The sequence below is a fragment of the Penaeus monodon genome, chromosome 6 (genome assembly GCF_015228065.2).
Source record: "Penaeus monodon isolate SGIC_2016 chromosome 6, NSTDA_Pmon_1, whole genome shotgun sequence".
Classification (NCBI taxonomy): domain Eukaryota; kingdom Metazoa; phylum Arthropoda; class Malacostraca; order Decapoda; family Penaeidae; genus Penaeus; species Penaeus monodon.
In genome coordinates, this window is record NC_051391.1 from 45,651,830 (window position 1) to 45,663,550 (window position 11,721).

Here is an 11,721-nt window from a genome sequence, read left to right on the forward strand (position 1 = left end):
AGTAGTTCCTAGTCAAAATACAAACTGGATTAAACACTTGCTTTACATATTGGTGACTACAAGCCACATTCAGCTGTAGAGAACCTGGTCAAGCAATGCCGCTTTTCTGCTGAACATTATTACCGTCCAATAGAGATACAGGCATGTAGCATTGAATGTAAAATTTCCATATATTTTCAGTCATAAAAGATAGTAATGGCAGCTCATTTTGGCAAGATGTCATCTTTATTGTCCTAATTAACTAATTTAAATGTTAACTTCCATTTTAACAACATAACGGCAGGTGAGGAAAATCTTTTAACTTCAACGAAAGCGAATGACAATATTTTTTGAGTTTGATATTATTTACTGGGTTGGTGCTTCAGATGTTGAGTTTTTCGAATTTGGTTTTAATATTACAATAGTTTGGTGACATGGGTTTTGATTGGGTGGTGGTGAGTGTAATGCATAGCACATTATCTTGTAATTAAGAGTTTAGTTCATCCTGATTCACAATATTAGCCATTGACTCTTTCTTAATGTTAGCAAGGTTTATCCTCTCTTTGTAAAGTACACTAATTTAACTTCTCAGTCACAGTTGCAGTATTATTTTGTAGTACTTTTTGATGTTGTAAATCTTGTAAGAAACTGGAAAGGCTGTGTTGAATGTGAGTGCAATAAGTCAAGAAAACTGTTAGAATTACTTTGCCCATTCCCATTTGTATTTTCACCTTTTTGCATTGACATTTTCAATAATTTCCATAGAGATATAGTACTAACTTAGATAGGATGATAAAGAGATCACGCATGTACTATGTGAATGTGTATCTAGCAATCTTACACTGTATGGAAAAAGGCATTATTTTTTGTATTACAAAAGAACTTGAAAGTCGGTAATAAATGAGAAATTTGAGATAATTTTAGTGAGGATCATAATTAGTGTAAACTTTGGTAAAAATATATTATTTCTTACAAAAGATATACAGTAAATGGATGAATAAAGATATGAAGGCTGAAAAGTGTGGCTGGAAAGATTTGGAAAAAGAAGATTCATTGTGATTGATTTCTGCATAGATTATTGATTTTTAGGGTATTTGGCTCCAAGGAAAAGCTAAGCAGAAATGAATGAATATAAAGCTGTCATTATTATGCTGTACTGGACTGATCTTTCACCATTATTTAGAATACAATAAAGTTAAAACAAATATGAGATGCATACTCCAGTAGAAAATGTTTGAATGAATACATTTTCTACATTTGTCACAATGAATTCTTGTTTATGCATATTCTTGTGTGTTGTGTGCAAATGTGACACTGATGTAAGGTTAGATTTAGAGAAGTTGAAATTGTTAATTGAATGAAGGTGCTACTTAGCATTGATTTTGTTTAACAGATTATCCATGTTTGATTGATACTACATTCTTTATTTGCATTTAAGTAAAATAGAAATAAGTATGAGAAGTTTGGTTGTGAGGGAGTTAAAATGATTGATAGAATAGTGTATATAAAATGGGCAGTGCCTCATAGGAATAAAGATACGACTTTGATAATTATTGAGTGTTTTTCATGCCATTAAGTTTAAGGAACTGCATCCTAGATGTAGAATTCTGAGCATTTTTAAAGTTACTATATATTTTATTTGTTATTTACTTATTTTTGTGCATCATGAATATGCTTTGTCTACATTTTTTGAGATATTGCTCAGATACTAGTAGAGATATTTGCTTAGATTGTATTATATTAAAATTTTGTTTGTTTAACAATATTTTTGTTTTTAAGATTGTTGAGATAATTGATGATATAAACACCCATAAATGGGAAGTCCTCCCATTTGATATTTAAATTATGTAATGTTATTAAAAGAAAAAAATCTTTTGTGTTAATTGAAAGAAGAGATGTGTTATATTTGAAACTTAACTAGACACTTGTATATATAAAATTATTAATAGATGTACCAAATATATGCAAAGGGACAAAAGCGATGATGAAAATTCAGATTTTGTGTGTAATAATACCAATATTATTTTGATCTTGGTATTATTTTGATCTTGGCATTTAACACTCAGTGGGGTGAATTTCCTTAGTGGAGTCCAGGGATATATTTAATGAGCAACTGCAGTGTTGTGAGATTTGTAACTGTCAAGAAAAACATTTGAAATTATTGTTTTGATACATGAATGTATTAGAATTTCAGGTCTGTACTCTCAGAAATTGTTAGAGAAGGCTTTAACACAATTTACTGAAGCAGTTGGTAATGAATATTTTTTGCTTTAAAAAACTGCAATAGAGATTATGATATTGTAATTGTATTTGAGATGTGAAATATGAGTATTGTGTGATATGTATGCATGCATGTGATTTGCTAGATATTTTGTTGTTGTTTTTGTTAATAAGTGTCAAGAGATGCTTTGAAATTACCTTTAGTGATTCTTTGTATTGTAATATTGACCATAATCCAGTTGATGAAAAAGTGGTCATAGTTGACCACTCTTAATATTACATTTCTGTCATGTTTTATCAGGTTGTTTTACTCTGCATCTCTTAAGGTTTAGTTAAGTAAAGCATATATTTATATTCCTCCTTGCAAGTTTGATGTATGTTATTTTCTTGAAATAGTACAATTAAATAAAATGATACTCACAATTACTCACAGACAGCATTCATTCCCTTTTTACTGCATTCCCAGATTCATATATGTAACACTATGATTCTTGTCTTTCCCTTTTTCTAAATCTCTGTATCGTCTAATCTTTGTCTAGTTTGCAGTAAAAATGGAGATCACTAATGATTCCCAAAAAATATATTGATATTTATTTGTGTTTGGTGAAGAAGAGGTTATCATTCATTTGAAAAATGGTGTTTTTGATTTTTTTTCCCAAGTGGAATATGTCAAAATAAATTATATAATGTCTAAATGGTATGTAGAAGAGGAGGCACAAATATAAATGAAGGAATAAGTATTCTTCCAGGTATACCTCATATACTATGTAACAACTATTTTGTTCTTTTATTGAGCTTGAAAAATTTACTGCTCTGTCGCATTGATACTTGAAATATCCCCCTTGTGCCTGGGCTTCTTGATTTACTACCAGAAGAAATTAAGGGTTAGGTGAAGTACTCGTACACTGCCAGGCTGTCATTGCATTTCTCATATTGCCATAAAAAATTGGTATTTTTTATGATGCCAAGGAATTAATATCTGCATGGTGTTTTTTTTTTAAACTGAGATGTTGCAAATGGACAGGTATACTCAATATCAAAGTAATTTTAGGCATTTAAATGTGATTATGAAAATTAGGCAAAATCAGCATTATGACTTTTATGGAAACTGCAAAGGGATTAAATTTTATTGTATAGGTGAAAAGATTGGACTGTAAATCTGTAGTTCTTATTATATTTGCAGCTTTAGGTAAAAAGTTTAAGATAAAAAGATCATATATTTTGCTAAAGTTCAGATGAAATATAGAATAAGAAATTTTAAAGAGTGAATTTTGTTGCACTTTTTTTTTTTACATTTCCTTATGCAGTATTAATATTATATTAAATAAAGCCTATACATGACTCATGAGGTTTTCACAGCAATATTCTTTATAGAAACTCTGATATTCATACAGTTAATTGGTGAAAGCATACATGTTTCCTTTAATTGCTTAGAAGCTTTGTCCATTGAATTATTTAACTATCAACTATAAAAGTAGAGATGCATCTTTCCTTACAATTTAGAGTTCCTTCTCCATTCCATATCTTTAAAATTTAACACCATTTTTGTCCTATTTTCCCCTTCTGTCTCTCTCTCTACATGCTGTGTAGTATAGCATCTATCATACATTTTCTGTTAAGCATAGCTGCATGTTAAAACATTTTTCACAGCATATACCTACTTAGGTATATGCCTATGAAGCTTAATAAAATATCCTTATAACCACCCCTAGTTTATTTTATCTTTAATATGTAAACCCTTATCTTTCAGCTGTCTCTTGAGTCCTATGGCCTGAAAGTTTTTCAAATACAGTAGAATCCTAATTGTAAAAATCTGATTTAGTATTTGTTTTTAATTAGTTTTTCCAACTTTTAAACTACATCTCTTAGTGTTTTAGACCTTAAAAACACAAATAAGAAATTGTTTAAAAACACGAGGAAGGAAGATTTCCAAGAAAAAGAATTATATCAAGAGAGACACGAAATACCTTGAACAAATGAAGTAAGGTTAAAGGAAAAGTGAAGCGACGCATGGATGTCATTACTTTATTGTGTGGAGATATACAAGTGGTATCAATACCAATATTCACATTCATGACGAAAACCCTGGCTACAAAAGACCTACTGCAGTTCTATTTGGTTCATTAGGATTTAGCTTTAAAATGCCTTTAATTGTTATTTTTATTTTTTTGCTCACGTTAGAATTTCCTGAAATTAGAAATTCGTGACACCGGTGTGCCAGTAGTGATGCATGCGGGTCTCCAACTCAAGTGAATCCAAAGCTGGTCGCTCCTGCATTTCTGTCGCCAGGTCGGGTTGAACTAACGGGTAATGAGATGGCCTTGGACGGTTCTGTTGATAGTACTTCAAATTCTGTAAGCTCCCAAATCGGCGGAAATTGCTCTCGTTTTTAGAAGCGTTACTTTTAAATCGTTGTAGGGTGCTAAATTTACTTGTCGTGGCACTCAATTTGCTCTGGATAAGACGGAAGGTTCCTCTACCCAAGCGGGATTTGCGGATCGGGTTGCGCTGGAAGTGAGTACTTGCGTCGGGTTCTGTAGTCGTGGCCGTGACCAGGTCGGGAGCGGACGCGGTAGGGAGTGGACTGCAGCGAGAATTCGACCGGGTCAGGGTGTCCAGTTCGCGCATGAAGAGAAGCTTTGCGTTGCGGGCTAGAAGGTACTCCCAGCTGCGAAACTGCTCCTCCGTAACCTGTAAGATAGTGAACGGATGAATATGAAAATATGTGACATCTTCATATATTAGTATTTTTTTCTCTTCTGAATTTGGAAACGTGCGTGACCTCTTGCAACACCGTGCACTTAAGCAACGTCAACTACCTACCCACAATTCTAGATTAAAATAATTTACTTTTAGAAATAGTAATGATGATGATGATAACAACAATTGGGGCTCTAGCAGGAAAGATATATAAAAAACAAACAAACAATGACGTAATATAAGCTTTGATGGTTACAATAATGACAATACGAAGTAATATTTAGTACAGCGAGAATTATTACAGCAATCGCAGTGATATTGCTAAAAATTATGATTTTAATGTCAACAGAAATAAAACTATAATTAGAATGTTAAGTAATAATGTTAATTATACTGATAATAACTAACAATATTAATGACAAAGATAACTGTAATGATTAAAGCTATGATAATAATAATGATAATATTTACAGTAATTAATGATGATGATGGTGATGATGATGATGATGATGATAACAATAATGATAATATAATACTAATAACAAAAAACAAATAATAATAATAATAATAATAATAATAATAATTACTATTATTATTATCATCATCGTCATCATCATCATCATCATCATCATCATCATCATCATCATCATCATATCATCATCATCATCATCATCATCATCATCATCATCATCATCATCATCATCATCATCATCATCATCATCATCATTATTATTATCATCATCACTATTGTTACTACTACTACTACTAATAATAATGAAAAAATAATGATAATATTTGAAACAACTACAACAACAACAACATTAATAATAGTAATAATAATAATAATAATAATAATAATAATAATAATAATAATAATAATAATAATAATAATAATAATAATAATAATAATAATAATAAAATGATAATTATAAAAATGACAATAATTATAACAATAATAATAATAATGATAATAATAACATTGATTTAGATAAAGATAACGGGTGATGATGATAATTATGATAATAATAATAATAATAACAACGGAGACAAGAACAGCATGACTAATTACAATACTGGTTATACTAATTGTAGTCCAATAACAATAAAATGTACATAGACATTAATTTTCGACGCAAATGTTTTCTCGTGAAACTGATGCAGGCCTACAAGAAAAAGGCGTTGAGTGAATCTTACCTGCTCAGGATCATTCCCTAGAATATTGTCCTCGGAATGAGCGTGCTGCATGGGGCTCGTGCGTTGGTGACCTCCGCTCACGCCACTGAGACCACTATCACTGTCCTCCGAGTCACTTCCGGTGTCAGCGAAGCCAGCAGGGGGTGCCAGAACACCGTCGTCGAGTTCGGTGTGCCCCATGCTGAGCAGGTGCGACGCCAGGTGGTTCTGAGGGGATGGTTGCGACGGGTCTGGTCGAGGGTAGTGGTAGTATGTGACTGCCTGCTGGACGGTGCTTGTCTTCGCGGGGTCTGGCTTTGATCCTACCTCGGGTTTGCTTCCTGTTTCCCGTTTTCTTCGGTTGGGTTTGGCATAAAGGTCCTCGAGGTTGGGCCGCAACACTCGTGGTTTGGGAGGGATAATGGATTCGGGCGATTTGGCTCTGGCACTGTGTTTCTGGATATCAGAATCGTGTTCACTGTGATCGCTCTGGCTCTGCCCACTGGGCGAAGAACGGTCAAGATCCTCAATGTTCTCCACGAGATTCCTCTCTGAACGACTCTTCGTCTTCGGAACAGCACTGACCACCCTGCTTTTATTCGTGTCGTTACGCAAGGGTGAACTCATACTTTTTTTATTATGACTGGTTGACCTCAGTTTCCTTCTGTGGTCATCGTTTTCTACTGTGCTAGTGGACACATCTACAGACGCTTTTCTGTTGAGCTGCACTCGATGGGCCAGAGTGTCTTCATCCACGGAATTCCGTCTGTGCAGTGCACCGTCGCCACTGAGTAATTCAACACTTTTGGACTTTGATCTACTTGAACTTAACTGCGTACTCTCTACGGACGAACGGCTCTGCCACTTGTGGTGCGCTGGCAGAAGGCGCACTACAATGACACTAAGGGCCTGACGAGTGCCATATCCCTGTGCCAGGTCCAGCAGTCGCTTTGCTGCTTTGCCAGGATCGTTCATCTCACCACATACATTCGCCACTTCATCTGTCCCAATAACTTCCCAAAAACTGGAATAAGAGAAAGTAGAGTTTTTTAGAACATTACTTTATTTATGTCGATTTTATTGCCATATCTACGGTTATTGGATATCTAGAACCGTCAAAACAATCCCTGACATTTTGTCAAAAAAAAAAAAAAAAAAAAAAAAAAAAAAAAATGTCATGACGCTGTGTTGTATTTACTGAATCATATACAAACGACTTCAAAATCAGTGACTGGCCTAGGTTCAATAAATATATCAGATACATATTATAGACTGCATATTTCAGCTAATCTCCTTTTTCGCTACTACAGACATGAGTGCCAGCGTCCTCACCTCGCACTACCAATCACAACAGCGGTATGGTGGGGCCCCAAGTACAACTCTGTCGTGTGTGGGTCGGGCAAGGTGACAGGTTCACCTAGCGCACACTTCACGCCGTCATCACAGCTTCTGACACAATTCTGAGGGAATGTAACGTCTAATTAGTGAAGGCTTAGCCAAATTGCGAGGTTATCTTGATTAAAGTTACCAAGTACAAGATAAATATTTGTCGCGTCTAAAAGAACCCACCTGTTGTGTTCGAGGAGATGACGTTGTGACGAAAATAGGTTCTCCGTGCGTCGTCGTCACAGCGGCAGACACGGCACCGTAACAGCAGAGGCGCAGGACAGGGCATCGGGTGGACTCGACACCCTCGAGTTCTAAGTGGGCGGCACAAACTGCGCTAGGTAAAGGGGCTCCTTGGGACCGCAGTCGTCTGTAATCAAACGATTATTTATATCATCATAACATACACCAACAATAACAATACAAAAATGCTACACGGAGAATATTAAGAACGAACATTCAGTTCAGTAACGGAACTTGAAAAGACAGTGAAATATACCTCAGGGCGGTAAGAAGCGCATATTTCAGAGCATATGTGTGCGAGCGAGAACAAGCTCTTTCTTCCTGAAGTAACGCGGGAAGTGCCGTCAGGAGGCTTCCAACGCATCCCACTTCTTGACCTCCGTCTGCCAAGGCTGCGACGCCGACACGTCCTTCGCCCGCTATATCTGGCACCCTTAGCTGGCCTACAGTCAACCTGAAATAAATGTAAAGAAATACCATCGAACACACGTAATTTCGGAAAGTATGTCTGTGCCCATACACCTTTTCAGACTCAACAGCATTATGATATAGTTTTACTTACTTTGAGTCTCTGCCAATGGTTTCAGCAAAGCCTAACGTCCAGGGTAATTTTGGGAAAGCGTCGTTCTTTCCTCTGAAGCTTGGGTCTTGGGATGATGCGAGCTGAGAGGCGTGAGGCTTGGTCAGGGGCAAGGACCGTCCGGAACGACTGGTGACATCGACTACGTTTACTGGCCGTCGAGACCTGTTTAAGTGATTTTGGTTTTAGTGGCTTTTAAAATGGGTATTAAACAGTCATGTGGTTTTATTTGTATGTCTTTACAATGTGCATACGCGCACAAACACACGCACGCACGCGCACGAACACCCACCCACACACACACACACACACACACACACACACACACACACACACACACACACACACACACACACACACACACACACACACACACACACACACACACACACACATATATATATATATATATATATATATATATATATATATATATATATATATATATATATATATATAAGTATATATGCATCCATAGATATGCGGTATTGGTGACTCACACCTACTTGCACTTTGTAAACTGATGGTGGTCGAGGGAAAGCGCTGTGTTGGCCGAGATGTCGAGTGCCACCAGCCCCGGCGAGACCAGCTCCTCAAGTTCGACGCGGCCCAACTGGCAGTGAGACGCGTCCACTACCTGCGTCGTGTAAAATGTCATATAATAGGAAAGGATAGAAAAAAAACATAAGCTGCGAGTTTTCAGAGGTATGAAGACGCAGAAAGGGTAAATATGACTTGCGATAGTGAAATAAACTAACCTTTAGAGCAGAGAGGTGGGCCAGACGGGGGAGGCAACGCAGTGGGTTAGAATGAACCTTTAATACTCGGAGGCGGCGCAGACGAGACACTCCAGCTGGCACATTCATCAAGACGTTCCCTGACAGTACCAGCTCCTCCAGTAACTCCCAAGACCATATCAACCTGCCGGTATCACAACCGTAAATCGATTAATTTCACTGGTCATTATTTCACCATTTTCTCACACGAACTGATGCTGCTGAAGACCTTGCATGCTCTTTCTAATAATTACCCGAGGGATGAACTAAAAGTGCGTAAATACAAAGTAGGTGATATTTTCAGGCACTGTCGCTTAAGGCAAATAATGCCGATATCCATGAATACTTTTTTATCCTCGGTCTGAGGAATAGCTTAATTCTATGTAAAAAATATGCCTTTCGCCATGGCTGTCATGATTATTTCAAAGGTAAGTTGAACGAATGTGTCTCAGATTAGCCCTGGCAATGACACCGACCTATCCTGTAAGCTGGCTATCCTATTGTAAGGAGCGTGGAGGATGCGTAGAGCTCTACAGTGCTGGAGAGGAGTGAGATCCCGAAGTCTGTTAGCTGCTGCGTATACTTCCTGGAGCGGGAAACTGGTCTGGGGGCCTGTCTCGTCTCGAGCATCTGGCGACCCGCGTCCTCGTCGTCCTTCAGGGGACGGCAGGGCTGACAGCTGGTTGGTGCTTACGTTCAGAACTCGTAATCTGGAATGATATAGTAGGTTTGAGTAGTGCATTTAATAAAAAAAAAAGAAAACTAACTGGGAAACATCCTGATACACTGGCCGAACACCGGACATTATTTACCTGCTAAGCCAAGTGAAGAGGCAGCTAGGCAGAGACGTGAGGCGGTTGTGGTGTAGCAAAAGCACCTCGAGTGAACACCACTTCGGTTCTTCGTGTGGGTTGACGGACGAGCTCAGACCTTGGGCTTGTTCTCGGCCGTGATGCTGCGATCGGTACGGTGTGGAAGAGGAACTGTGGGCTACGTTGGGATACGAGTGGTTACTGGGTACCTCAGACATCGCACGTTGGGGGACCATGAAGGTGGAGAGATGGTTGTGGTGAGCAGAGAGGGTGTGGAGACGTCGCAGGTGTCCCGAAGTGAGGAAAGCAGGTAACGTCGCGAGATTGTTGTGGCTCACGTCCACCAATGTGACTTCTGTACTCGAAACCAGCCATGGCGGTACAGCTGACAGCTCGTTCCTGAAGACAAGGAAAAAATTGTGCAAGGGACGTACAGCTGTCTGTGACAGAATTTTGTGTTCGGTGCTATTGGTAAATTAGGGACATATTTTAGGGTATACAAACCATACTATCAACACGGTAGAGTGTTTGCCATTCATCTTCAATACTATAACACAGAAATGAGTTACCAGCCTCCATAAAATAAAACATTATACCACACCGATGTAACGCTCTGGTTGACCAATGACTTCTGGATATTAGTCTAAGCATCATGAAGATTATTAAAGGCTTTAAAACTACCAGTACCCATTAACACCATCATCCCTCCTTAGATCCACAATGGTGACTTACTAAATTTATAAATAGCACCAACTAGAATCACTAACTACTAGCACAATGATTCACTAATTACCAAAATACTGATTCTGTAATAATCTAATTATTGTCTTTTGACAATGAAATATAAAAAAATAGCAATTGGTCGCTTACTGTCATAATCACAATAAAAACAAAATCGAGCAACGACCTACTGTACGGCGCTGACCCAATTAAACCAAAGGTACTCCAAAAAAGACAGCTTTCCAGCCATCTCCTGGGCGTGGCTCTGATGCACCGACGCCCGGGAGATGACGGATAGCCTTAATGGCGCCGCGAGATGAGCTTACCTGGAGAGATTGAGACGAGCTAGTTTCCGGGGATGGAAACGCACTTCGAGTCTGCTCAGCCCTGGGGGAGGAGGTGAGGGGGTGAGCGAAAAGGTATTTTTGGTACATTTTTTTAAAAACGAATTTCGGTAGTTTGGTTTTAACTGATTTATTAATTTTAACTTATTAATAAAGCATTTCATTTTTGTAATTACTTTTCTGAATTTTTTAAAACATTAACAACTATTTTTTTTTTCTTTTATCATATTCGCGTTTGTATTTTTTTTTGTTACCTAGCTATTGCAAGCGTCATGATGAACGAAAGGTTGACACGAGGGAATTGCAAGTAGGTTGACGAGAATGATAAATAAAGACGAGGGGCGAGAGTGACTGGCAAATGCGACAGGTGCGTATGTCGATAGGTGAAGCAGGTGAAGGGGATGCAGGAGTGGCGGTGACACAGCACCTGTTATTGGGACACTCCCTTGTGTCGCCACACTTGCGTTGCGAAGAAAGTCACACTCACAAACAAACGTGCACACACACACACACACACACACACACACACACACACACACACACACACACACACACACACACACACATATATATATATATATATATATATATATATATATATATATATATATATATATATATATATATATATATATATATATATATGTGCATACTTTAATTACATACATACATGGGTACACAGTTCGGTAAAAATCAATAGAGAGCAACTACAAGTGATAGACCACCAAATGAAATTAAATTACCCTGTTTTGCGCACGGAAATACGCGCTAATAATTTCCATAATAGA

At 37.6% G+C, this 11,721-nt stretch overlaps 1 protein-coding gene across 1 annotated transcript in view; it reads right to left on the reverse strand.

Annotated features, from left to right (window-relative positions):
• Positions 1 to 4,210: 4,210 nt before the first annotated feature.
• The window catches only part of LOC119574573 (PH domain leucine-rich repeat-containing protein phosphatase 2-like), a 34,350-nt gene continuing 26,839 nt past the window's right edge, over positions 4,211 to 11,721 (reverse strand). The window contains exons 7-17 of the mRNA XM_037921861.1: positions 10,916 to 10,976; positions 9,870 to 10,268; positions 9,534 to 9,767; positions 9,040 to 9,202; positions 8,788 to 8,918; positions 8,264 to 8,446; positions 7,958 to 8,155; positions 7,642 to 7,828; positions 7,405 to 7,532; positions 6,094 to 7,096; positions 4,211 to 4,890 (exon numbers count right to left, since the gene is read on the reverse strand). Coding sequence (XP_037777789.1) covers positions 4,393 to 4,890; positions 6,094 to 7,096; positions 7,405 to 7,532; positions 7,642 to 7,828; positions 7,958 to 8,155; positions 8,264 to 8,446; positions 8,788 to 8,918; positions 9,040 to 9,202; positions 9,534 to 9,767; positions 9,870 to 10,268; positions 10,916 to 10,976 — 3,185 coding nt within the window. The 3' untranslated portion in view covers positions 4,211 to 4,392. The remainder of the gene's footprint in view (positions 4,891 to 6,093; positions 7,097 to 7,404; positions 7,533 to 7,641; positions 7,829 to 7,957; positions 8,156 to 8,263; positions 8,447 to 8,787; positions 8,919 to 9,039; positions 9,203 to 9,533; positions 9,768 to 9,869; positions 10,269 to 10,915; positions 10,977 to 11,721) is intronic.